Raw genomic sequence first — 23,235 nt, 5'->3', positions numbered from 1 at the left:
AAAGTCCACAATCAGCTCCTTAGTTTTGGTGACATTCATGAGGAGGCTGTTGTCCTGGCACCAGAGTGACAGATCAGCAACTTCCTCCAGGTAGGCCTTCTCGTCGTTGTCGGAGATCAGGCCCACCACCACTGTGTCATCCGCAAACTTGATGATGGTGTTGAGCTGAACCTGGCCACACAGTCATGTGTGTACAGGGAGTACAGTAGGGGCTGAGGGCGCAACCCTGGGGATCCTGTGTTCAGGGTGAGGATTTGGAGGTGTGTCTGCCCACCTGACCACCTGTGGCCTGGCGGTCAGGAAGTCCAGGATCCAAGCACACAGGGGTGTTCAGTCCCAGCTCAATCAGCTTGCCGGCCAGTCTGGAGGGACTATGGTGTTGAAAGCTGAACTATAATCAATGAACAGCAGTCTCACATAGCCCCCTCTGGCTGTCCAGATGAGAGAGTGTGGTGTGCAGTACCTGGGAGACAGCATCATCCGTGGACCTGTTTGGGCGATAAGCAAACTGCAGCGGGTCCATGGAGGAAGGGAGGAAGGCGCAGATGTAGTCCTTTATCAGCCTCTCAAAGCATTTCATGACCACCGAGGTGAGGGCCACCGGTCGGTAGTCATTCATACATGCTGGAGAAGCATTCTTGGGCACAGGGACAATAGTGGATCTCTTGAAGCAGGCGGGGACCACGGACTCAGCCAGGAGAGGTTGAATATTGTGGTGAACACTGGAGCTAGCTGGTTAGCACAGGTCTTCAGTACTCGCCCAGATATGCCATCTGGACCTGCAGCTTTCCTGGTGTTCACCCTCAACAGAGCCCTCCTCACACTGTGCTCGGTCACAGAGAGTGTGTGTTCATCCCCAGCAGTAGAACTCACCTCGGCTACGCTAACGTGTTGTTGTCAGCCGGGCGAGCTAGCGCTGTTGTTGCTAGCCTCAAACCGTGCATAAAATGAGTTCAGGTCGTCCGCTAGGGATGCGTCGGCACTCACCATTGCGCGGGGTCTGCTCTGGTAGTCTGTGATAGTCCGTAGCCCCTGCCATAGGCGCCTGGTGTCGCGCTGCTCCATCTGTGATTCCACTCTGTCTCGGTACCTCCTCTTGGCTTCCTTCACGCCCTCCTCAGTCCATAGACCGCTGCCTTGTACTCGTCCATGTTGCGGATACAAGACCGGAGTTATAGGCAGCAATGCAGGCGTTCACAGCTTCACGGATGGATCTATCAACCCACGGCTTTTGGTTGGAAAGACCCTAACTTTTACCGTGGGGACGATGGTGTCCGCTAAGCGTTGCTATGAGGCTCATTGCTACTTCAAAACTCGCTGGCGTCACTGGAACTGGATTGGATCATGTCCCAGTCGGCGACCGCGGAAGCGTCCTGTAGCTCAGCCTCTGATTGGTCAGACCACCGCTTCGTTCCTCGTCACTACCGCTTCCCCGCGATCTTTTGCGGTACTCGGAAGCAGAAAAATGGCGGCATGGTCTGATTTGCGAGCGGAGGGAGAGACAGCCTTGTAGCCTCTCTTGAATGGCGTATAGCAGTGGTCCAACGTTCTTTCCCCTCTGGTAGCACACGTAATGTGCTGGTGAAAGTTCGGCATGACTTTTTTTAGGTTTGCCCTATTAAAGTCCCCAGCCACCACCACAGCCGCGTCGGGATACTTGTTCTGATGCCGACATAACACATCATGTAGGTCCGATAGTGCTACGTCGGTGTCCGCTTGTGGTGGAATGTAGCGGCTGTGGTGATGACCGAGCTGAACTCCCGGGAAGGTAGAATGGGCGGCATGAGATCGTCAGATGTTCCAGGTTCGTGAGCAGGAGCGAGAAAGAGTCTTAATGTCCTTGGGGTCGCACCACATGTTGTTTGTCATGAAGCAGACCCCTCCACCCTTAGATTTACCAGACTCTTCTGTTCTGTCTGCACGGAAAACAGAGAAGGACTCGGTTGGGCATATGACTCGATCCGGCACCAGGGTCAGCCATGTTTCAAATCAGACAAAAGATGTTACAGTCCCTCATGTCCCGTTGGAATCTGATCCTTGCCCTAACATCATCCATCTTATTTTCCAGAGACTGGACGTTAGCAAGAAGGATGCTGGGCAGAGGTGGATGGTGGGCTTGAACTCTCAGTCTGTTCAATTCGCTCCGTTTCCCTCGATGTTTCGTCGTCCCCGTATAGCGGCTCCACTGTTGTTGTTGCGGTTCGCTCGCACGATCTCCGGCCACGCTGGATCGATGGAAAAAGTGGACAAAACCCTTGTTTTGCGCAAAGTTTATGTCCAAAAGTGTGCTGTGGTCGTATGCTGTTAGTGCCGATGTGTTTGTGGCAAAGAAAACATTAAAATAAACACAAAACTAAAAGAGCGCGCTTGTGTCGCGGGCTGGCGTGTGTGTCTCTGCTGTGTGTGTGTGTGTGTCTCTATGTGTGTCTCATGTGTGTTTCTATGTGTGTGTGTGTCTATGTGTGTGTGAGTGTGTGTCTATGTGTGTATGTGTGTGTGTCTCTATGTGTGTGTGTGTCTCTGTGTGTGTGTGTGTCTCTATGTGTGTGTGTGTGTGTCTCTATGTGTGTGTGTGTGTCTCTATGTGTGTGTGTCTCTATGTGTGTGTGTGTGTGTCTCTATGTGTGTGTGTGTGTCTCTATGTGTGTGTGTGTCTCTGTGTGTGTGTGTGTCTCTATGTGTGTGTGTGTGTGTGTCTCTATGTGTGTGTGTCTCTATGTGTGTGTGTGTCTCTATGTGTGTGTGTCTCTATGTGTGTCTCTATGTGTGTGTGTGTCTCTATGTGTGTGTGTGTCTCTATGTGTGTGTGTGTCTCTATGTGTGTGTGTGTCTCTATGTGTGTGTGTGTCTCTATGTGTGTGTGTCTCTATGTGTGTGTGTGTGTGTCTCTATGTGTGTGTGTGTGTCTCTATGTGTGTGTGTGTGTCTCTATGTGTGTGTGTGTCTCTATGTGTGTGTCTCTATGTGTGTCTCTATGTGTGTGTGTCTCTATGTGTGTGTGTCTCTATGTGTGTGTGTCTCTATGTGTGTGTGTGTCTCTATGTGTGTGTGTGTCTCTATGTGTGTGTGTGTGTCTCTATGTGTGTGTCTCTATGTGTGTGTGTGTGTGTCTCTATGTGTGTGTGTGTGTCTCTATGTGTGTGTGTGTGTGTCTCTATGTGTGTGTGTGTCTCTATGTGTGTGTGTGTGTCTCTATGTGTGTGTGTGTCTCTATGTGTGTGTGTGTGTCTCTATGTGTGTGTGTCTCTATGTGTGTGTGTCTCTATGTGTGTGTGTGTGTCTCTATGTGTGTGTGTGTGTCTCTATGTGTGTGTCTCTATGTGTGTGTGTGTCTATGTGTGTGTGTGTCTCTATGTGTGTGTGTCTCTATGTGTGTGTGTGTCTCTATGTGTGTGTGTGTCTCTATGTGTGTGTGTGTGTCTCTATGTGTGTGTGTGTGTCTCTATGTGTGTGTGTGTGTGTGTCTCTATGTGTGTGTGTGTGTGTCTCTATGTGTGTGTCTCTATGTGTATGTGTGTCTCTATGTGTATGTGTGTGTGTCTCTATGTGTGTGTGTGTCTCCATATGTGTGTGTGTCTATGTGTGTGTGTGTCTCTATGTGTGTGTCTCTATGTGTGTGTGTCTCTGTGTGTGTGTCTCTATGTGTGTGTGTGTGTCTCTATGTGTGTGTGTGTCTCTATGTGTGTGTGTGTCTATGTGTGTGTGTGTGTGTCTCTATGTGTGTGTCTCTATGTGTGTGTGTGTCTCTATGTGTGTGTGTCTCTATGTGTGTGTCTCTATGTGTGTGTGTTTCTATGTGTGTGTGTCTCTATGTGTGTGTGTGTCTATGTGTGTGTGTGTCTATGTGTGTGTGTCTATGTGTGTGTGTCTCTATGTGTGTGTGTGTCTCTATGTGTGTGTCTCTATGTGTGTGTGTGTCTCTATGTGTGTGTGTCTCTATGTGTGTGTGTCTCTATGTGTGTGTGTCTCTATGTGTGTGTGTCTCTATGTGTGTGTGTGTCTCTATGTGTGTGTCTCTATGTGTGTGTGTGTCTCTATGTGTGTGTGTGTGTCTCTATGTGTGTGTGTGTGTGTGTGTGTGTGTGTCTCTATGTGTGTGTGTGTCTATGTGTGTGTGTCTCTATGTGTGTGTGTGTGTCTCTATGTGTGTGTGTGTCTCTATGTGTGTGTGTGTGTGTCTGTGTGTGTGTGTATGTGTGTGTGTGTGTCTCTATGTGTGTGTCTGTGTGTGTGTGTGTGTCTATGTGTGTGTGTGTGTCTCTGTGTGTGTCTCTATGTGTGTGTGTGTGTGTGTGTGTGTGTGTGTGTCTCTATGTGTGTGTGTGTGTGTCTCTATGTGTGTGTGTGTGTGTGTCTCTATGTGTGTGTGTGTCTCTATGTGTGTGTGTGTCTCTATGTGTGTGTGTGTGTCTCTATGTGTGTGTGTGTGTCTCTATGTGTGTGTGTCTCTATGTGTGTGTGTGTGTGTCTCTATGTGTGTGTGTGTCTCTATGTGTGTGTGTCTCTATGTGTGTCTCTATGTGTGTGTGTGTGTGTCTCTATGTGTGTGTGTCTCTATGTGTGTGTGTGTCTCTATGTGTGTGTGTCTCTATGTGTGTGTGTGTCTCTATGTGTGTGTCTCTATGTGTGTGTGTGTCTCTATGTGTGTGTGTGTGTCTATGTGTGTGTGTGTGTGTCTCTATGTGTGTGTGTCTCTATGTGTGTGTGTCTCTCTATGTGTGTGTGTGTGTGTCTCTATGTGTGTGTGTCTCTATGTGTGTGTGTCTCTATGTGTGTGTGTGTGTCTCTATGTGTGTGTCTCTATGTGTGTGTGTGTGTCTCTATGTGTGTGTCTCTATGTGTGTGTTCACCTGGTAGCTCCAGGGTTTCCCACTCAGCATCTCTGTGCACTGGAATCCTGACGTGAGACACGTGGCGGTGAAGGCGGTGCCTTCAGGGAACAGCCGCATGTCGATGCTCTGGCCGAGGTCCACCAGCACCAGGCCGTGGTCCAGGTCCTCGGGCCCCACGCTCCTGCTGTCCAGGAACCTGAGGCACGGGGGGCGAGGGTGAGGAGGAGGAGGTAGAGGAGGAGGAGGAGGAGGGGAGGAGAAGGAGGAGGAGGAGGAGGGTGAGGAGGAGGAGGGTGAGGAGGGTGAGGAGGGTGAAGAGGAGGAGGAGGAGGGGAGGAGAAGGAGGAGGAGGGTGAGGGTGAGGAGGGTGAGGAGGAGGAGGAGGCGCCCGACGGCCCGTGGTCAGTTACCGGTCTCCCAGCAGGAAGTTGTCGGGCTTGATGTCGGCGTGCACCACCTGCACGGCGTGCAGCCGCTCCACCATGTGCAGGATGCAGACGGCGAAGTACATGACGAGCGGCTGCGGCATCACCTTGTCGCTCATGGTCTTGTAGATGTTCACTGCGTTCTGATTGGACGAGAGAAACGCACCGGTCAGAGGGCGACGCCCGCACAAAGATGGCGGCCGGGCGGTCCCCGCGGCGTACCAGCAGGGTGCCGTGGTTGTGGAGCTCGCCGAGCAGCACGCTGCCGTCCTGGAAGAGGTGGGCGGAGCTCACGGCGCCGAACAGGCGGCGCACGTCGGGCCGCAGGCGAGCGTCCAGCTGCACGTTGATGTAGAACTCCCACGGGTTGGCCGGCTTCTGGACCTGCAGCCACACGGGTCAGAGAATAGACCCCGCCCTCTCACACGTAACCCGCCCTCTCACTGTAGCCCCGCCCTCTCACATTTAACCCCGCCCTCTCCCCTTTAACCCCGCCCCCTCCACTGTAACCCCGCCCTCTCACCTTTAACCCCGCCCTCTCATATGTAGCCCCGCCCTCTCCCTGTAGCCCCGCCCCTCACCTTCAGCACCGTCCTCTCCGAGGTCAGGGGGTCGGTGGCCTGGTACACGGTGGCGAAGGCTCCTTCTCCGAGGACGCAGTCGACTCTCAGAGACGCTCGCCCTGTGGGGGGGCGGGGTTAAGGCGGTCCTGATGCTAAGCTAGGCTAACGGGAGGTACCCACAATGCAGCAGTGCTCCTCACCCATGCTGATGGTGGTCTTGGGGCAGATGGCGGGCAGCTTGCAGGGCCAGCTGACGCAGCGGGGGTGGGCGGCGAGGGGGGGGCTGAGCGCCGACAGCAGCCGAGCGATGAGGTCCTGGTCCCAGGGGTCCGAGACCAGCTGGCCCCGGGCCCCCCGCGATGCGTTCAGGGACACGTCGGGACTCACGGTGGGTTCGTCCTCAGCGTCGGCGCCGTGCTGCAGACGGGGTCCCGGCAAGACCTCCGGGCCGTGGGCGCCGCCCCCCCCCGGGCTCATGGGCTCGTCGGGGGGCGGCGGCCTCTGGTCCAGGTCCTCCATGATGGTGAAGGGCTCGTGGCGGGGGGCCGGCTCCAGGCTCTCGGACACGTCCCAGACGGCGGCGCACGTGGGGGTCTGGTCCTTGAAGGACAGCGCGGCGGGGGGCGGGGCCTCCACCAGGGTGGTGGAGGAGCAGGTCAGGCCGTGGGGGGGCGGGGCCACACCTTCGCCCACGATGGTGCCGTGTGCAGCGGACGCAGGAAGCAGCTGAGCGAAGGCGTCGCCCGACGGACTCAGCTCCATGATGGGGCTGAGGGCACACGCTACACGTCACACGCTACACGTCACGCGCCACACGCTTCATCGCGCGTGTCCCTGAAGGCGTCGCATGTCTCTGAACACCTGGACAGACGTACCTGAGCTTCTTGGTCTGCCGGCGGAGGAACGCATCGACTTCTTCACCGTCACCTGAGACACAAACACATTACAGAGAGATATATATAAATATATATATAAATTATAAAATATATATATAATATATATTATATATATATTATAATTAGTGCTGTGAAAAATAACGCGTTAACTAAATTAAATTACAGGATTAATTAGATAATTTTTTTTAACGCATTTAACGCATGCGCAGAATGAGCTTCCAATCCGTCTGTTGTTGGTCGTCTCTCCAGCAGCGTGTCATTCTGTCTCTAGTGTCGCGTTAACACGACTCCGATCTCCGTCTCGCGCGCCACAGAGCTCCGATGCCGGCGTGCGCGCACATCGGGACGAAAAAAAGTCACTTGCACCCCCCCCCCCCCCCCCAACAACTCTTCTCGGAGCTCTTGCCTCTCTTGAGAGCCCTGTAAATGTATATATGTGATTAATCATGATTAATCCACAGAAACCTGTGATTAACCTGATTAAAAATGTTAATCGTTTCACAGCCCTAATTATAATATATATATATATATTAGGGCTGTCAATCGATTCAAAAAAAACTAATTAATCGCACATTTTGAAATTGCGATTAATTAATCGCGATTAAAAGTTTTTTCCTTCTTTTTAAAGACCAAACTTCACACAGAGCTGTGTTTTCAAAGAGGTTCCTACATATAAGGTGCCAGCGAGGTATTTAATATCGTGGATGATAAATTGTTTCTTCAGTGAAACATCAGATTAGTTTTAAAAAAAGAAGTATATTGAGACCCCATTGGTCCTGTCATCTTTACCACTGAACAGCAGAACCAGTGGCCTTGGTGACTGACTGACATTCACATATGTCACGTTAACCCTCTGGAGGCTGGGGGCATTTTATACATTTTACAAAATAAATTAAATTCACCTTTTAAAGGCGTTTGCATATGACACATACCCACGTGTTATACATCAAACATTCCAGAACAATCTCAGCTCTATTCAATGAGGCTCATTGTCCTTGTGCCGTGTTCTCTGCTCTCTGACTGACAGGCTGCTAATGAGCCTCACCTGTGAGGTGGGAGGTCCTTTGTGATTTACTGAGTGTTCATTGGTTGTTTTTTTCCCGAAATGTTGACGGACAAACGGATTGACCAATCACGGTGAAGGTTTCGTGTGACGAGTTCTTTCCGCGCCGCGTCTCCCGACACGTCGCCCCTCCGTTCCTCTGTGTATCAGAGGGGGAGACGGGAGGAAGGAGAGGAGGAGGAAACCCGACTGATTCATCCTAGAGTTAAACTCATTTCTGCTCCTTATTTTCACGGAGAAATAATTGTTTTAAAAACGGAAACAGTGTCAAACCGTACTGCCGCGGTTTGACACTCAGGAGTGTAAAAACTTCAACGAACACCGGAAGCAAGTCGAAGTGTCCTTGAGCAAGGCACTGAACCCCCAGTTGCTTCCCGGGCGCATCACTGCAGCCCACTGCTCCTTAATAACTAAGGATGGGTTAAATGCAGAGAACTAATTTCCCCTTGTGGATTAATAAAGTATATAAAAAAAAAATATTTAAAATAAGTTGCGTTAATTGCGTTAAAATATTTTAGTGCATTAACGCGGCAAAATTAATCGCATAGATTAACGCGATAACGCTGACAGCCCTAATATATATATATATATACTTTATATATAGTTTGAGTGATTGTGAGTCTCTGACTGTGTGTGTGTCTCTGTGTGTGTGTGTCTGTGTGTCTCTGTGAGTGTGTCTCTGTGTGTGTGTGTCTCTGTGAGTGTGTGTCTCTGTGTCTCTCTGTGTGTGTCTCTGTGTGTGTGTGTGTTACCCGGGTCCCCCTCGTAGAAGCAGAATGGTGCCTTGTGGGTAAACGGCGTGGAGACGAACTGAGCCAGCATGTTGAAGTCATTGGTGCTGTTGGGGCAGGAGTCCAGAGAGGAGGACCGGGGCCCCCACAGGGTCTCGTCTGGAGCCGGGTCCACGGGGGCCTCCTGGGGGGGGGGGGGGGGTCTTCATAAAGAGGTCTTCATAAAGAGGTCTACATGAAGAGGTCTACATGAAGAGGTCTACATGAAGTGGTCTACATGAAGAGGTCTACATGAAGAGGTCTACATGAAGAGGTCTTCATAAAGAGGTCTACATGAAGAGGTCTACATGAAGAGGTCTACATGAAGAGGTCTACATGAAGAGGTCTGCATGAAGTGGTCTACATGAAGAGGTCTACATGAAGAGGTCTACATGAAGAGGTCTACATGAAGAGGTCTACATGAAGAGGTCTACATGAAGAGGTCTACATAAAGAGGTCTACATGAAGAGGTCTACATGAAGAGGTCTACAAGAAGAGGTCTACATAAAGAGGTCTACATGAAGAGGTCTACATGAAGAGGTCTACATGAAGAGGTCTACATGAAGAGGTCTACATGAAGTGGTCTACATACTCACATTCGTTTGATTGGACGATGGGATCTCTGCCAGCGCTCTGATTGGTTTAGACTTCTCGAGAGGAGGCGGAGCCGCAGCGCTGAACGACGGAGGGACAAAATAATAGGAACACTAAAGCTCCTCGTGCGCATAACATCATCGAAGCTCCGTCGATGACGTCATCGAAGCTCCGTCGATGACGTCATCGTGTTTCTTACCCGGCGTTCTCTTTGTCCGGCTCGTCCTGGTAGACGGTCAACGGCGCGGAGCACGAGCCGCCTAAGACCCACAATGCATTGCAACATCACCACAAGATAGTTAAATAAATATTCATTATTTACATTACATTAAGTCAAGTGGGGAATGTATCCTTTATTTTATTTGTTGATAAACATAGATTTATTTCCTGTTTGTTTGTTTACATTTTTATTAAATAATCTTTTTTTTGGTGAGACTTTAACTTCAGTATCTATGCATAACGTTAACGTCTCTAAATTAATTTAAATGTAAGTGACATTCTGCTCTAAACCTCAAACGTGATCAGAATCAAGAAGGTAATCAATAAAGAATCATGAGCACAATCAATAATGATATTAGTATAAACTACAACCTTTAAAAGGCTTCAAATGTAAACATATCACAATCAATATCAATCAACCCTCTCCGATTGGTTATAATCATAATCAATCATAATCAACCCTCTCTGTGATTGGTTAGAGCCGGTTACCGGGCAGGAAGTCGCTCAGAGAGGAGTGAAGCATCGAGGGACGACTGAGAGGATCCTCGAGGAGCGTCGGGGCCTGGAACATGTCCATGATCACGTCTGGACACACAACAACAACAACAAACACCAATCATAGAGTTAGAACTGTTCTTCAAGGAACCTGCATCATGAATGAAACCCGAGGAGCAACGGATCATCAACTTATTGATCAGAGGTCAGACCTGATCAGGGATCAATAAGTCCCCGTGACTCACCCAGTGCCTCCCGGGTGTTGACGGTGGGGGACGGCAGCACCCTGGACGGGGTGGCCGGCACGAAGCCCAGGGACGAGTCGGGCGTGAAGTGAGACAGGTTGGCTGAGGCACCCTGAGACACTGAGACCGGGAGGTGAGACAGACCACGAGGTGAGACAGACCACGAGGTGAGACAGACCACAAGGTGAGACAGACCACGAGGTGAGACAGACCACGAGGTGAGACAGACCACGAGGTGAGACAGACCACGAGGTGAGACAGACCACGAGGTGAGACAGACCACGAGGTGAGACAGACCACGAGGTGAGACAGACCGGGAGGTGAGACAGACCACGAGGTGAGACAGACCACGAGGTGAGACAGACCACAAGGTGAGACAGACCACAAGGTGAGACAGACCACGAGGTGAGACAGACCGCAAGGTGAGACAGACCACGAGGTGAGACAGACCACGAGGTGAGACAGACCACGAGGTGAGACAGACCACGAGGTGAGACAGACCACAAGGTGAGACAGACCACAAGGTGAGACAGACCACGAGGTGAGACAGACCACGAGGTGAGACAGACCACGAGGTGAGACAGACCACAAGGTGAGACAGACCACAAGGTGAGACAGACCACGAGGTGAGACAGACCACGAGGTGAGACAGACCACGAGGTGAGACAGACCACGAGGTGAGACAGACCGGGAGGTGAGACAGACCACGAGGTGAGACAGACCACGAGGTGAGACAGACCACAAGGTGAGACAGACCACAAGGTGAGACAGACCACAAGGTGAGACAGACCGGGAGGTGAGACAGACCGCAAGGTGAGACAGACCACGAGGTGAGACAGACCACGAGGTGAGACAGACCACGAGGAGAGACAGACCACAAGGTGAGACAGACCACAAGGTGAGACAGACCACGAGGAGAGACAGACCACGAGGTGAGACAGACCACGAGACAGACCACAAGGTGAGACAGACCACAAGGTGAGACAGACCACAAGGTGAGACAGACCACGAGGTGAGACAGACCACGAGGTGAGACAGACCACGAGGAGAGACAGACCACAAGGAGAGACAGACCACAAGGTGAGACAGACCACAAGGAGAGACAGACCACAAGGAGAGACAGACCACAAGGAGAGACAGACCACGAGGTGAGACAGACCACAAGGAGAGACAGACCACGAGCTGAGACAGACCACAAGGTGAGACAGACCACGAGGTGAGACAGACCACGAGGTGAGACAGACCACGAGGTGAGACAGACCACAAGGAGAGACAGACCACGAGGTGAGACAGACCACAAGGAGAGACAGACCACAAGGAGAGACAGACCACGAGCTGAGACAGACCACGAGGTGAGACAGACCACGAGGTGAGACAGACCACGAGGTGAGACAGACCACGAGGTGAGACAGACCACAAGGTGAGACAGACCACAAGGTGAGACAGACCACGAGGTGAGACAGACCACAAGGTGAGACAGACCACGAGGAGAGACAGACCACGAGGTGAGACAGACCACGAGGTGAGACAGACCACGAGGTGAGACAGACCACGAGGTGAGACAGACCGGGAGGTGAGACAGACCGGGAGGTGAGACAGACCACGAGGTGAGACAGACCACGAGGTGAGACAGACCACAAGGTGAGACAGACCACAAGGTGAGACAGACCACAAGGTGAGACAGACCACGAGGTGAGACAGACCACGAGGTGAGACAGACCACGAGGTGAGACAGACCACGAGGTGAGACAGACCACGAGGTGAGACAGACCACGAGGTGAGACAGACCACAAGGTGAGACAGACCACAAGGTGAGACAGACCACGAGGAGAGACAGACCACGAGGTGAGACAGACCACGAGGAGAGACAGACCACAAGGTGAGACAGACCACAAGGTGAGACAGACCACAAGGTGAGACAGACCACAAGGTGAGACAGACCACGAGGTGAGACAGACCATGAGGAGAGACAGACCACAAGGAGAGACAGACCACAAGGTGAGACAGACCACAAGGAGAGACAGACCACAAGGAGAGACAGACCACAAGGAGAGACAGACCACGAGGTGAGACAGACCACAAGGAGAGACAGACCACGAGCTGAGACAGACCACAAGGTGAGACAGACCACGAGGTGAGACAGACCACGAGGTGAGACAGACCACGAGGTGAGACAGACCACAAGGAGAGACAGACCACAAGGAGAGACAGACCACAAGGAGAGACAGACCACAAGGAGAGACAGACCACGAGCTGAGACAGACCACGAGGTGAGACAGACCACGAGGTGAGACAGACCACGAGGTGAGACAGACCACGAGGTGAGACAGACCACAAGGTGAGACAGACCACAAGGTGAGACAGACCACGAGGTGAGACAGACCACAAGGTGAGACAGACCACGAGGAGAGACAGACCACGAGGTGAGACAGACCACAAGGTGAGACAGACCACAAGGTGAGACAGACCACAAGGTGAGACAGACCACGAGGTGAGACAGACCACGAGGTGAGACAGACCACAAGGTGAGACAGACCACAAGGTGAGACAGACCACGAGGTGAGACAGACCACAAGGTGAGACAGACCACGAGGTGAGACAGACCACAAGGTGAGACAGACCACGAGGTGAGACAGACCACGAGGAGAGACAGACCACAAGGTGAGACAGACCACAAGGAGAGACAGACCACGAGGTGAGACAGACCACGAGGTGAGACAGACCACAAGGAGAGACAGACCACAAGGAGAGACAGACCACGAGGTGAGACAGACCACGAGGTGAGACAGACCACGAGGTGAGACAGACCACAAGGAGAGACAGACCACGAGGTGAGACAGACCACGAGGTGAGACAGACCACGAGGTGAGACAGACCACGAGGTGAGACAGACCACGAGGTGAGACAGACCACGAGGTGAGACAGACCACGAGGTGAGACAGACCACGAGGAGACAGACCACAAGGTGAGACAGACCACAAGGAGACAGACCACAAGGAGAGACAGACCACAAGGAGACAGACCACGAGCTGAGACAGACCACAGTGAGACAGACCACGAGGTGAGACAGACCACGAGGTGAGACAGACCACGAGGTGAGACAGACCACGAGGTGAGACAGACCACAAGGTGAGACAGACCACAAGGTGAGACAGACCACAAGGTGAGACAGACCACGAGGTGAGACAGACCACAAGGTGAGACAGACCACGAGGTGAGACAGACCACAAGGTGAGACAGACCACGAGGAGAGACAGACCACGAGGTGAGACAGACCACGAGGTGAGACAGACCACAAGGTGAGACAGACCACGAGGTGAGACAGACCACGAGGTGAGACAGACCACAAGGTGAGACAGACCACGAGGTGAGACAGACCACAAGGTGAGACAGACCACAAGGTGAGACAGACCACAAGGTGAGACAGACCACGAGGTGAGACAGACCGGGAGGTGAGACAGACCACGAGGTGAGACAGACCACGAGGTGAGACAGACCACAAGGTGAGACAGACCACGAGGAGAGACAGACCACAAGGTGAGACAGACCACAAGGTGAGACAGACCACGAGGTGAGACAGACCACGAGGTGAGACAGACCACGAGGAGAGACAGACCACGAGGAGAGACAGACCACGAGGAGAGACAGACCACAAGGTGAGACAGACCACAAGGAGAGACAGACCACAAGGAGAGACAGACCACGAGGTGAGACAGACCACAAGGAGAGACAGACCACAAGGAGAGACAGACCACGAGCTGAGACAGACCACAAGGTGAGACAGACCACGAGGTGAGACAGACCACGAGGTGAGACAGACCACGAGGTGAGACAGACCACAAGGAGAGACAGACCACGAGGTGAGACAGACCACAAGGAGAGACAGACCACAAGGAGAGACAGACCACGAGGTGAGACAGACCACGAGGTGAGACAGACCACGAGGTGAGACAGACCACGAGGTGAGACAGACCACAAGGTGAGACAGACCACAAGGAGAGACAGACCACAAGGAGAGACAGACCACGAGATGAGACAGACCACGAGGTGAGACAGACCACGAGGTGAGACAGACCACGAGGTGAGACAGACCACGAGGTGAGACAGACCACGAGGTGAGACAGACCACGAGGTGAGACAGACCACGAGGTGAGACAGACCACGAGGAGAGACAGACCACAAGGTGAGACAGACCACAAGGAGAGACATACCACGAGGTGAGACAGACCACGAGGAGAGACAGACCACGAGGTGAGACAGACCACAAGGTGAGACAGACCACAAGGTGAGACAGACCACAAGGTGAGACAGACCACGAGGTGAGACAGACCACGAGGTGAGACAGACCACGAGGTGAGACAGACCACAAGGTGAGACAGACCGGGAGGTGAGACAGACCACAAGGTGAGACAGACCACGAGGTGAGACAGACCACGAGGTGAGACAGACCACAAGGTGAGACAGACCACAAGGTGAGACAGACCACAAGGTGAGACAGACCACAAGGTGAGAGAAGAGGATTTCCTCCTGAACTCACCATTTAGTTTCTCCTCCGGCTGAACGTCTTCCCTGAGAGGAAACAATCAATCACATGATTTAATATGCAGCTCTAACTCATGAAGTATAGACTTCTATACAACCAGAGGAGCCCCCTGGTGGTCAGGAGAGAGAGTGCAGCAGCTACTCACTGGCGTGTGGCGTTGAGCTCCTGAGGGTTCTCGGCGCCGCTCGGCTGAACCCGCCCGTCGGGCCTCTGGACCGAGCGGGCCTCGAGCGTCCGGTCAGCTGACTCGTGGTCTGAGGGCGCCGGTGCAGACGCTTCAGGATGAACGCTCTCGTCGGCCGGGTGAGGTGCATGATGGGAAGCCTCCGAGCTTCGACCCTCCGGCTGGAAGGCCGACTCGCCGCGAGCCCTGGAGCCCAGAGAGCGCCAAAACAACAACGTGCTACATCCATTCGGCGCATCAAATAAATCATATTTACCCCGCTGCTATTGTCAACAAGTCACGCATAGCCCGAGGATTTACATTTCTTTGTCAACATTCCGAGTCCGTGGGCGCAGCCATTTTGCTAGTTATTTACCCAGCTCAAAGCTAACTATGACGAGAGTCGTTGAAAGGAATTCAGCCAATCCGCAGCCACTTCTACACGCGCTGCTTCTTGGGATAGATCGGTGGCCTCAAGAATTACACAATCTGTATCAGGGGTGCTCAATACGTCGATCGCGGCGACCTGCCAGTCGATCGCGGCGTAGTATTGGTAGATCGCATGACATAAAAAAAAATTGTCCCGCCCCCCTGTCACTTTCTCTATAGCGCCACATTACAGCAGCAGCACGTCATTTCTGTCTCTACGTGTTGCGTTGACAGTCCTCTGCCCGCCGTCTCGTGCGCATGGAGCTCCCGACACCGGTTTGCGCGCATCGGGACGGACGGAGCAAAGAAAAAGTCACTAGCCCCCCCGAACATGTGGGCCGAACATTGCATCAATGAAAGACATCTCCAGCGCTGGCTTATGCGCGATGTAGCTATCAAGCTCACGCTTTTGTGTGAAGCAGATGAGGTCTAATGACACGATATCATCGGACATAAGTTCGTGTTCTTTACAACAAATGCACTCTATGTCTGTTTTTTGTGGCACACATTTCCCACAACTGCACCAAACGTCCGCCGACTTGCGTGCACGGTCCGCACGGTGAAGCATCTGACCGCGGTCCTTCGGCATCAACTTCATCAGAATCATCGCTATCATCGCTGTCACAATCAACTAAATGGGGATAGTCTGCTTTTAAAGGTTCAAACAAGTATCCAGTTGCCGAATCTGACAATCTTTCGCCTATATTTCGCCTTTCTATATTATTATCAATCTCTCAGCATTTGTTTGCGAGCGCTCGACGTTGTTTATATTGGTATCTGAACACATCCGCTGTGGCTGGCTGTCGATCTCTCAACGATGTGACGTCACACCACCCGCGACATATTCAAGCTCCAGTGCACTGTCGCATGTCGGATTTGAGGACTTTGAACAGCCTAAACTACGTATTGTTATTGAATACTGGACCGTCAGTGCATGAATAACCTTTAGAAACACATTATCTTTTGATCTGGCTACATATTGTTTTGCACTACAGGTACCCTTTAAGAGTCTTCCACCTGCATTCAGCCTGAAACTCATAGTTACGATAACTCTGGCGGGACATGAACGCAGCACGACCTCACGGTCCCTGAACACACCTCCATGACCGGGAGGAAGTTCTCCAGGTTGCTCCTGCAGCTCAGGTCGGCGGCGCCCATCTTACTCAACATCTTCTGGGCTGAAACGGAAGAAGAAGGAGGAAGAGGAGAAGAAAGAGAAGAAAGAGAAGGAGAAGAAGGGAGAAGGAGATGAAGGAGAGGGAGATAAAGAAGTTAAACATGTTATATATAAATGTATATATATATATAGATATCTATATATATAAATAAATGTGTATCTATATAAATACATTTATATATATATAAATGTATTTATTTATATAAATGTGTATATATATACATATAAATAAATGTGTATATATATACACATATATATAAAAATAAATGTATATATATATATGTATAAATATAAATGTATATATATATATAAATGTTTATATTAGGGATGCACCGATCTGATCGGCGCCGATCCATATCGGCCGATATTCCCATTATCGGTTTTGATCGACGTTCTCAAAACGGCCGATCAGATGACGTAACATCTGCGAGAAAAACTATCAGAGACGTTTCAATCGCAGCGCAACGGAGACGATGCGCCCGGCGAGGGCCGCAGAGGTCAGAGGTCAGAGGGGATCCTCACCACCGAGCGGCGTCCCCGTCCCCCGAGTTGAATCTCTGGGTCGACTCAGCCGACTCTCACATGTCTGAGGCTCTGAGCCCCTAGAGATGCTCACGCTAAACACATTCCATCAGGAGCGAGAGGGTTTGATCACGTTAGCGAAGGATTTAAGTGATAACATCCGGTTTTGCAAAGTTAGCGGAAAGAACCATGTGAAACAACATCCGTTTTTCTAAATAAGATGTCGACAAATCATACACTAACATAAAAGTAAACAATGAACTGATTTTGTATCTTTAGAGATCGTTTCTGAGATTTAGCTTAAATTATGCTAACATTAAAACATTTTTACTGTCCCAAGGAAGAGTTTATAAAAATTAGTCAGTCTTTTGTATGTTAAACAAAGTCCTGTATATAGATCTCCCCAAGAGTTCCAGGAAATGAATGATGCAGATGTGTTCCATACATATCTGAAATCCCCTACAATAGCAATCAAACAATTTTAATGTATCAATTATGACATTTTTCAAAGTAAAAGTCCTAAATGTTTAAAGAAATCTGTAATTTCTTTCATGTTTGAGGTGCTTTATATATGTATTTCCTCATAGTCCTCATAGCAATAATGCTCCACAATAAATAGAATGCTTCAATCGACACCGTGATCGGTGATCGGTATTATCGGATCGGCAGGTACTGATTTCAGTGATCGGTGATCGGCATCAAAAAACCTGATCGGTGCATCTCTAGTGTATATATATATAAATGTGTATATATATATATAAATGTGTATATATATAAAAATGTGTATATAGATACACATATATATAAATACTAGGGCTGTCAGCGTTAACGCGTTAATCTATGCGATTAATTTGGCCGCGTTAACGCACTAAAATATTTTAACGCAATTAACGCAACTTTGTTTACTTCCGGTGTTCGTTGAAGTTTTTACACTGTTTCCGTTTTTAAAACAATTATTTCTCCGCGAAAATAAGGAGCAGAAATCAGTTTAACTCGTGGATGAATCAGTCGGGTTTCCTCCTGCTCCTCCTTCCTCCCGTCTCCCCCTCTGATACTCAGAGGAACAGAGGGGCGAAACAACCAATGAACACTCAGTAAATCACAAAGGACCTCCCACCTCACAGGTTAGGCTCATTTAGCAGCCTGTCAGTCAGAGAGCAGAGAACACGCGCGAGGACAATGAGCCTCATTGAATAGAACTGAGATTGTTCTGGAATGTTTGATGTAGAACACGTGGGGATGTGTCATATGCAAAAGACTTTAAACGGTGAATTTTTTTGTTTGTTGTAAAATGTATAAAATGAGCCCAGCCTCCAGAGGGTTAACGTGACATATGTGAATGTCAGTCAGTTCCCAAGGCCACTGGTTCTGCTGTTCAGTGGTAAAGATGACAGGACCAATGGGGTCTCAATATACTTATTTTTGTTTACTAATCTGATGTTTCACTGAAGAAACAATTTATCATCCACAATATTAAATACCTCGCTGGCACTTTATAGGTAGGAGCCTCTTTGAAAACACAGCTCTGTGTGAAGTTTGGTCTTTAAAAAGAAGGAAAAAACTTTTAATCGCGATTAATCGGAATTAATTAATCGCAATTTCAAAATGTGTGATTAATTAGTAATTTTTTTTAAATCGATTGACAGCCCTAATAAATACACATATCTACATATATATAAATGTGTATATATATAGATCCATAGCAGCATTAATCTTCAGTCCTCCAGAGTGTCTCACTTTTCTCCCGGGCCTCCGTCTCCTGCCTCCTGAAGTACCTGAGGGCTCTGGCCTCCTCGAAGCAGAGCTCCTCCCCCTCACAGAGCAGCTGCTCCGCCAGGTAGGCCGACACGGTGGCCACGGCCCGGCTGGAGGGGGCGACGCCAGAGTTCTCAGAGCGAGACACCCTGAGGAGGAGAACAGACCAATCAGGATCCGCCTTGAAGAGGACGCTGGCCGGTGAGCCTACATGTCCCAGGATGCACGGCGGCAAATTGGGTTTTAACCCTCTGAACACCGGCATGTTTTATTTCTTCTTGAAACAAAAATGGGTAAAACATCACCGCAGCCAGATGTTGTTTTTTAATTTTTCCGATGGTCCTTGAACGCATCACCGTGTGATGAAAACAGCCAAAACAACGCTTAACATTATAAACATTTTATACTTCGCATGTCGTTTAAAGTCTGACAACAATTTAAATAATTAAATATATATAATTTTATATATATCTATATATATTTAATTATTTAAATATATATGTAAATAATTAGATAAATGTGTCTATATATATTTAAATATATATAAATAATAATAAATAACTCTTAACAAAGAGCACCCCCAGTGGCTGAGGGGGGACTGACAGGTGGACTCACGTGGTTTTATGAGCTGCAGCTTTCTGAGGACAGTCCACCGGGTCCTGGAGCAGAGGACCAGCAGCAGGACTCAGACCCCCAGGCTGAGACCCAGAGACCCTCTGCCTGTTGGGCAGGAGGGAGTTCTGGAGGGGGGAGCTTCCTGTTACAGAGACACCATGTTAGACACACACACTTTATATATATATATAAATAAGTACTCCAACAGACTTACCTGATGCTGCCGTCTGGTTTCTTGTTCTCGCCATAAACAGCCTGCAGATAAGATTTAGTTTGTTTTTAAAGAACATTGAGGGAGCAGGAGCAGGAGAGGAGAGGATGATGAGAGGAGGAGCAGGAGGAGAGGAGAGGATGATAAGAGGAGCAGGAGAGGAGAGGATGATGAGAGGAGCAGGAGAGGAGAGGATGATGAGAGGGGCAGGAGGAGAGGAGAGGAGAGGATGATGAGAGGAGCAGGAGAGGAGAGGATGATGAGAGGAGGAGCAGGAGAAGAGGAGAGGATGATAAGAGGAGCAGGAGGAGAGGAGAGGATGATGAGAGGAGCAGGAGAGGAGGAGCAGGAGAGGAGCAGGAGAGGAAAGGAGAGGATGATGAGAGGGGCAGGAGGAGAGGAGAGGAGAGGAGGAGCAGGAGAGGAGAGGATGATGAGAGGGGCAGGAGGAGAGGAGAGGATGATGAGAGGAGCAGGAGAGGATGATGAGAGGAGCAGGAGGAGAGGAGAGGAGAGGATGATGAGAGGAGCAGGAGGAGAGGATGATGAGAGGAGCAGGAGGAGAGGAGAGGATGATGAGAGGAGCAGGAGGAGAGGAGAGGAGAGGATGATGAGAGGAGCAGGAGGAGAGGATGATGAGAGGAGCAGGAGGAGAGGAGAGGATGATGAGAGGAGCAGAGGAGAGGATGATGAGAGGAGCAGGAGGAGAGGAGAGGATGTTGAGAGGAGCAGAGGAGAGGATGATGAGAGGAGCAGGAGGAGAGGATGATGAGAGGAGCGGGAGAGGAGGAGCAGGAGAGGAGAGGATGATGAGAGGAGCAGGAGAGGAGAGGATGATGAGAGGAGCAGGAGGAGAGGAGAGGATGATGAGAGGAGCAGAGGAGAGGAGAGGATGATGAGAGGAGCAGGAGGAGAGGAGATGATGAGAGGAGCAGGAGGAGAGGATGAGGAGGGAGGAGGAGCAGGAGGAGAGGATGATGAGAGGAGCAGGAGGAGAGGAGAGGATGATGAGAGGAGCAGGAGGAGAGGATGATGAGAGGAGCAGGAGGAGAGGATGATGAGAGGAGCAGGAGGAGAGGATGATGAGAGGAGCAGGAGGAGAGGAGAGGATGATGAGAGGAGCAGGAGGAGAGGAGAGGATGATGAGAGGAGCAGGAGGAGAGGATGATGAGAGGAGCAGGAGGAGAGGATGATGAGAGGAGCAGGAGGAGAGGATGATGAGAGGAGCAGGAGGAGAGGATGATGAGAGGAGCAGGAGAGGATGATGAGAGGAGCAGGAGGAGAGGATGATGAGAGGAGCAGGAGAGGATGATGAGAGGAGCAGGAGGAGAGGATGATGAGAGGAGCAGGAGAGGATGATGAGAGGAGCAGGAGAGGATGATGAGAGGAGCAGGAGAGGATGATGAGAGGAGCAGGAGGAGAGGATGATGCGAGGAGCAGGAGGAGAGGATGATGAGAGGGGCAGGAGGAGAGGATGATGAGAGGAGCAGGAGCAGGAGGAGAGGATGATGAGAGGAGCAGGAGGAGAGGATGATGAGAGGAGCAGGAGGAGAGGATGATGAGAGGAGCAGGAGAGGATGATGAGAGGAGCAGGAGGAGAGGATGATGAGAGGAGCAGGAGAGGATGATGAGAGGAGCAGGAGGAGAGGATGATGAGAGGAGCAGGAGGAGAGGAGAGGATGATGAGAGGAGCAGGAGGAGAGGATGATGAGAGGAGCACCTCCTTACCGGTATTCTCCCACCACGGCGTCGGCCGGCTGCGCCCGGCTCCTGGCGGCGCTCTGGAACACGGCCTCGGCCTCCTGGGGCCGGCCGCTCTGCTCCAGCTGCCGGGCCCACGCCACGTAGAGGGCGGCGCTGGTGGCGCCGACGCCCCGAGCGTTCACGCGGGCGAGCAGCGCGGCCGGGTCGGAGGAGAACCCCGCCTGAGACGGGACAAGATGGCGTGAGGACAAGATGGCGGGCCGGGCCCTCGGCTCTCCGTGACTCACACATCGGATGCAGTAGTCCACGTAGCGGGCGTCGTTGGCGTAGCGCTCCTCGCTCAGGAACCTCTGGACCAGAGCGTCCAACACCTGAGACACGCCGCCAGGTAGACTCTGCTCCAGGTACGCCACGAACCTGGGAACAGAGGCTCGGGGTCAGAGGGCCCGGGGTGGAGGCTCCTCCCACAGTCCAACGACCTGACGCTCATGAACTCTGGAGTGGTTCTCCGTCTCTATGTGAGATCACCTGGACACACAGGTGAGTCCTGCTCGGCTCCACAGCCCCGACCCGAAGAGAGTCTCTCTCTCTCTCGCTATATATATATATATATAAACACACACATGAATCAAAGGACCGTGAGATCACATCACCTGAGACACTGAACAGGTGAGCCGAGCATCACGTGAGTCAATAAACAAACTGTCGGCTAGTTTACTGTCTATCTACTGCCGTATGACACAACAACAACAACAACAACAGGGATCAGTCACACGTTTACTTTTACCCAAAGCACCAATTTCAGAATACTGTCTGCAGTATAAGATCTATAAATACTCTGCGTTACGTGCTGATGGATCACCGGATAAATAGTAAATAAAAAGCAAAAACAACACATGAATAATCACTACTTTGGAGTATATCATATGATATTAGAGACACTATATCCACTTTAATTTCCTTTATTATTTACATTCTTGAATATAATATGTCCTGCTATGTTTTCTCATGTCATGAAATGTCTCCCTGGGGAAGAATAAAGTAAAATATAATCTAAATAGACACATTGTGCATATCGCGGTGAAGGCGGGGCCAGTTATGAATACACGTATAATTGTTTTTAAGAGGACAATATCTGCCCCTGAACTTAAAGCGGGGTGGCGTCCCCGCAGGCTGCGCCCAGGTGCCTCCGCGAGCTGCTCACCTGCCCCAGTGCTCCAGGGGGTCGTCCCCGGTGTAGGAGCTGAGGCTGCCCTCGAAGCGCCTGAGGAACACAGCAAACGGTCACGACGAGAGCGGGACACCAACAGCAGGTAGCGGGAGAGGAACGCGTCCACTTACTGCAGGCAGCTGGTGATGTCCATCTAGAACATCGACTTCTTAACAAAACAGCTCGAAATGTTAGTTTTCGGGAGACGACGGCTCGCGTCGGCCGCTTTAGTTTTTCTGTCTTAAACGTTTGAATTTTCGCGCTCAGCCAATAGCAACGAGAGGGTTCCGCGATGGACGGAGGAAGCCACGCCCCCAACGGGTGACGAGCTTCCGGAGTGAAATAAAATACCCAAAACACGTAAATAAAAAGAAATAGAGATGTCTAAACCCTTTTGTTTGTGTTTAAATATTAAGATAAGTAAAAAAGTGAATTTTTGATGTTTAAAAAAATCTGTATCGTTGTCCGTCCGTGTCGCGAGGTTGTTGGTCGACTAGTTTCCGGTCTAAAGAACCCGAAAAAAACAAAACATGTTTGCGTTTTCCATGAAAATACATTTAAAATATATTGAAAATGAAGTCACTTCATAATGTTTTTAAATTATATTATAAATAAATTAAATTAATAATGTTTTAAAATTATATTATTATATTATTTGTAATTTATTTGTGTCCGTGTCGCGAGGTCGCTGGGTCCGCTGATCAAAACCCAACTGTGACTAGCTTCCGGTCCAAAGAAACCGAAGAAGAAGAAAAATATATATAAAAACGTTAACATCTTTTGTTTTGTTTTACATTAAGATCA

The 23,235-nt window shown here is 50.4% G+C and overlaps 1 protein-coding gene across 1 annotated transcript in view; it reads right to left on the bottom strand.

Moving 5' to 3' along the window:
* The window catches only part of bub1 (BUB1 mitotic checkpoint serine/threonine kinase), a 25,821-nt gene extending 3,174 nt beyond the window's left edge, over positions 1-22,647 (bottom strand). The window contains exons 1-21 of the mRNA XM_056428877.1: positions 22,563-22,647; positions 22,426-22,485; positions 21,509-21,638; positions 21,246-21,442; positions 19,521-19,561; positions 19,307-19,448; positions 18,674-18,840; positions 16,316-16,415; positions 14,791-15,048; positions 14,640-14,671; positions 10,103-10,222; positions 9,852-9,947; positions 9,343-9,403; positions 9,146-9,224; positions 8,532-8,694; positions 6,696-6,747; positions 6,021-6,589; positions 5,839-5,939; positions 5,480-5,641; positions 5,243-5,400; positions 4,851-5,028 (exon numbers count right to left, since the gene is read on the bottom strand). Of these exons, the coding sequence (XP_056284852.1) occupies positions 4,851-5,028; positions 5,243-5,400; positions 5,480-5,641; positions 5,839-5,939; positions 6,021-6,589; positions 6,696-6,747; positions 8,532-8,694; positions 9,146-9,224; positions 9,343-9,403; positions 9,852-9,947; positions 10,103-10,222; positions 14,640-14,671; positions 14,791-15,048; positions 16,316-16,415; positions 18,674-18,840; positions 19,307-19,448; positions 19,521-19,561; positions 21,246-21,442; positions 21,509-21,638; positions 22,426-22,485; positions 22,563-22,585 (2,889 nt within the window). The 5' untranslated portion in view covers positions 22,586-22,647. The remainder of the gene's footprint in view (positions 1-4,850; positions 5,029-5,242; positions 5,401-5,479; positions 5,642-5,838; positions 5,940-6,020; positions 6,590-6,695; positions 6,748-8,531; positions 8,695-9,145; positions 9,225-9,342; positions 9,404-9,851; positions 9,948-10,102; positions 10,223-14,639; positions 14,672-14,790; positions 15,049-16,315; positions 16,416-18,673; positions 18,841-19,306; positions 19,449-19,520; positions 19,562-21,245; positions 21,443-21,508; positions 21,639-22,425; positions 22,486-22,562) is intronic.
* Positions 22,648-23,235: the final 588 nt, after the last annotated feature.

Source organism: Pseudoliparis swirei, chromosome 12 (genome assembly GCF_029220125.1).
Source record: "Pseudoliparis swirei isolate HS2019 ecotype Mariana Trench chromosome 12, NWPU_hadal_v1, whole genome shotgun sequence".
Classification (NCBI taxonomy): Eukaryota; Metazoa; Chordata; class Actinopteri; order Perciformes; family Liparidae; genus Pseudoliparis; species Pseudoliparis swirei.
The sequence above is the reverse complement of the archived record's forward strand: the minus strand, read 5'-3'. Positions and strand labels throughout refer to the sequence as shown.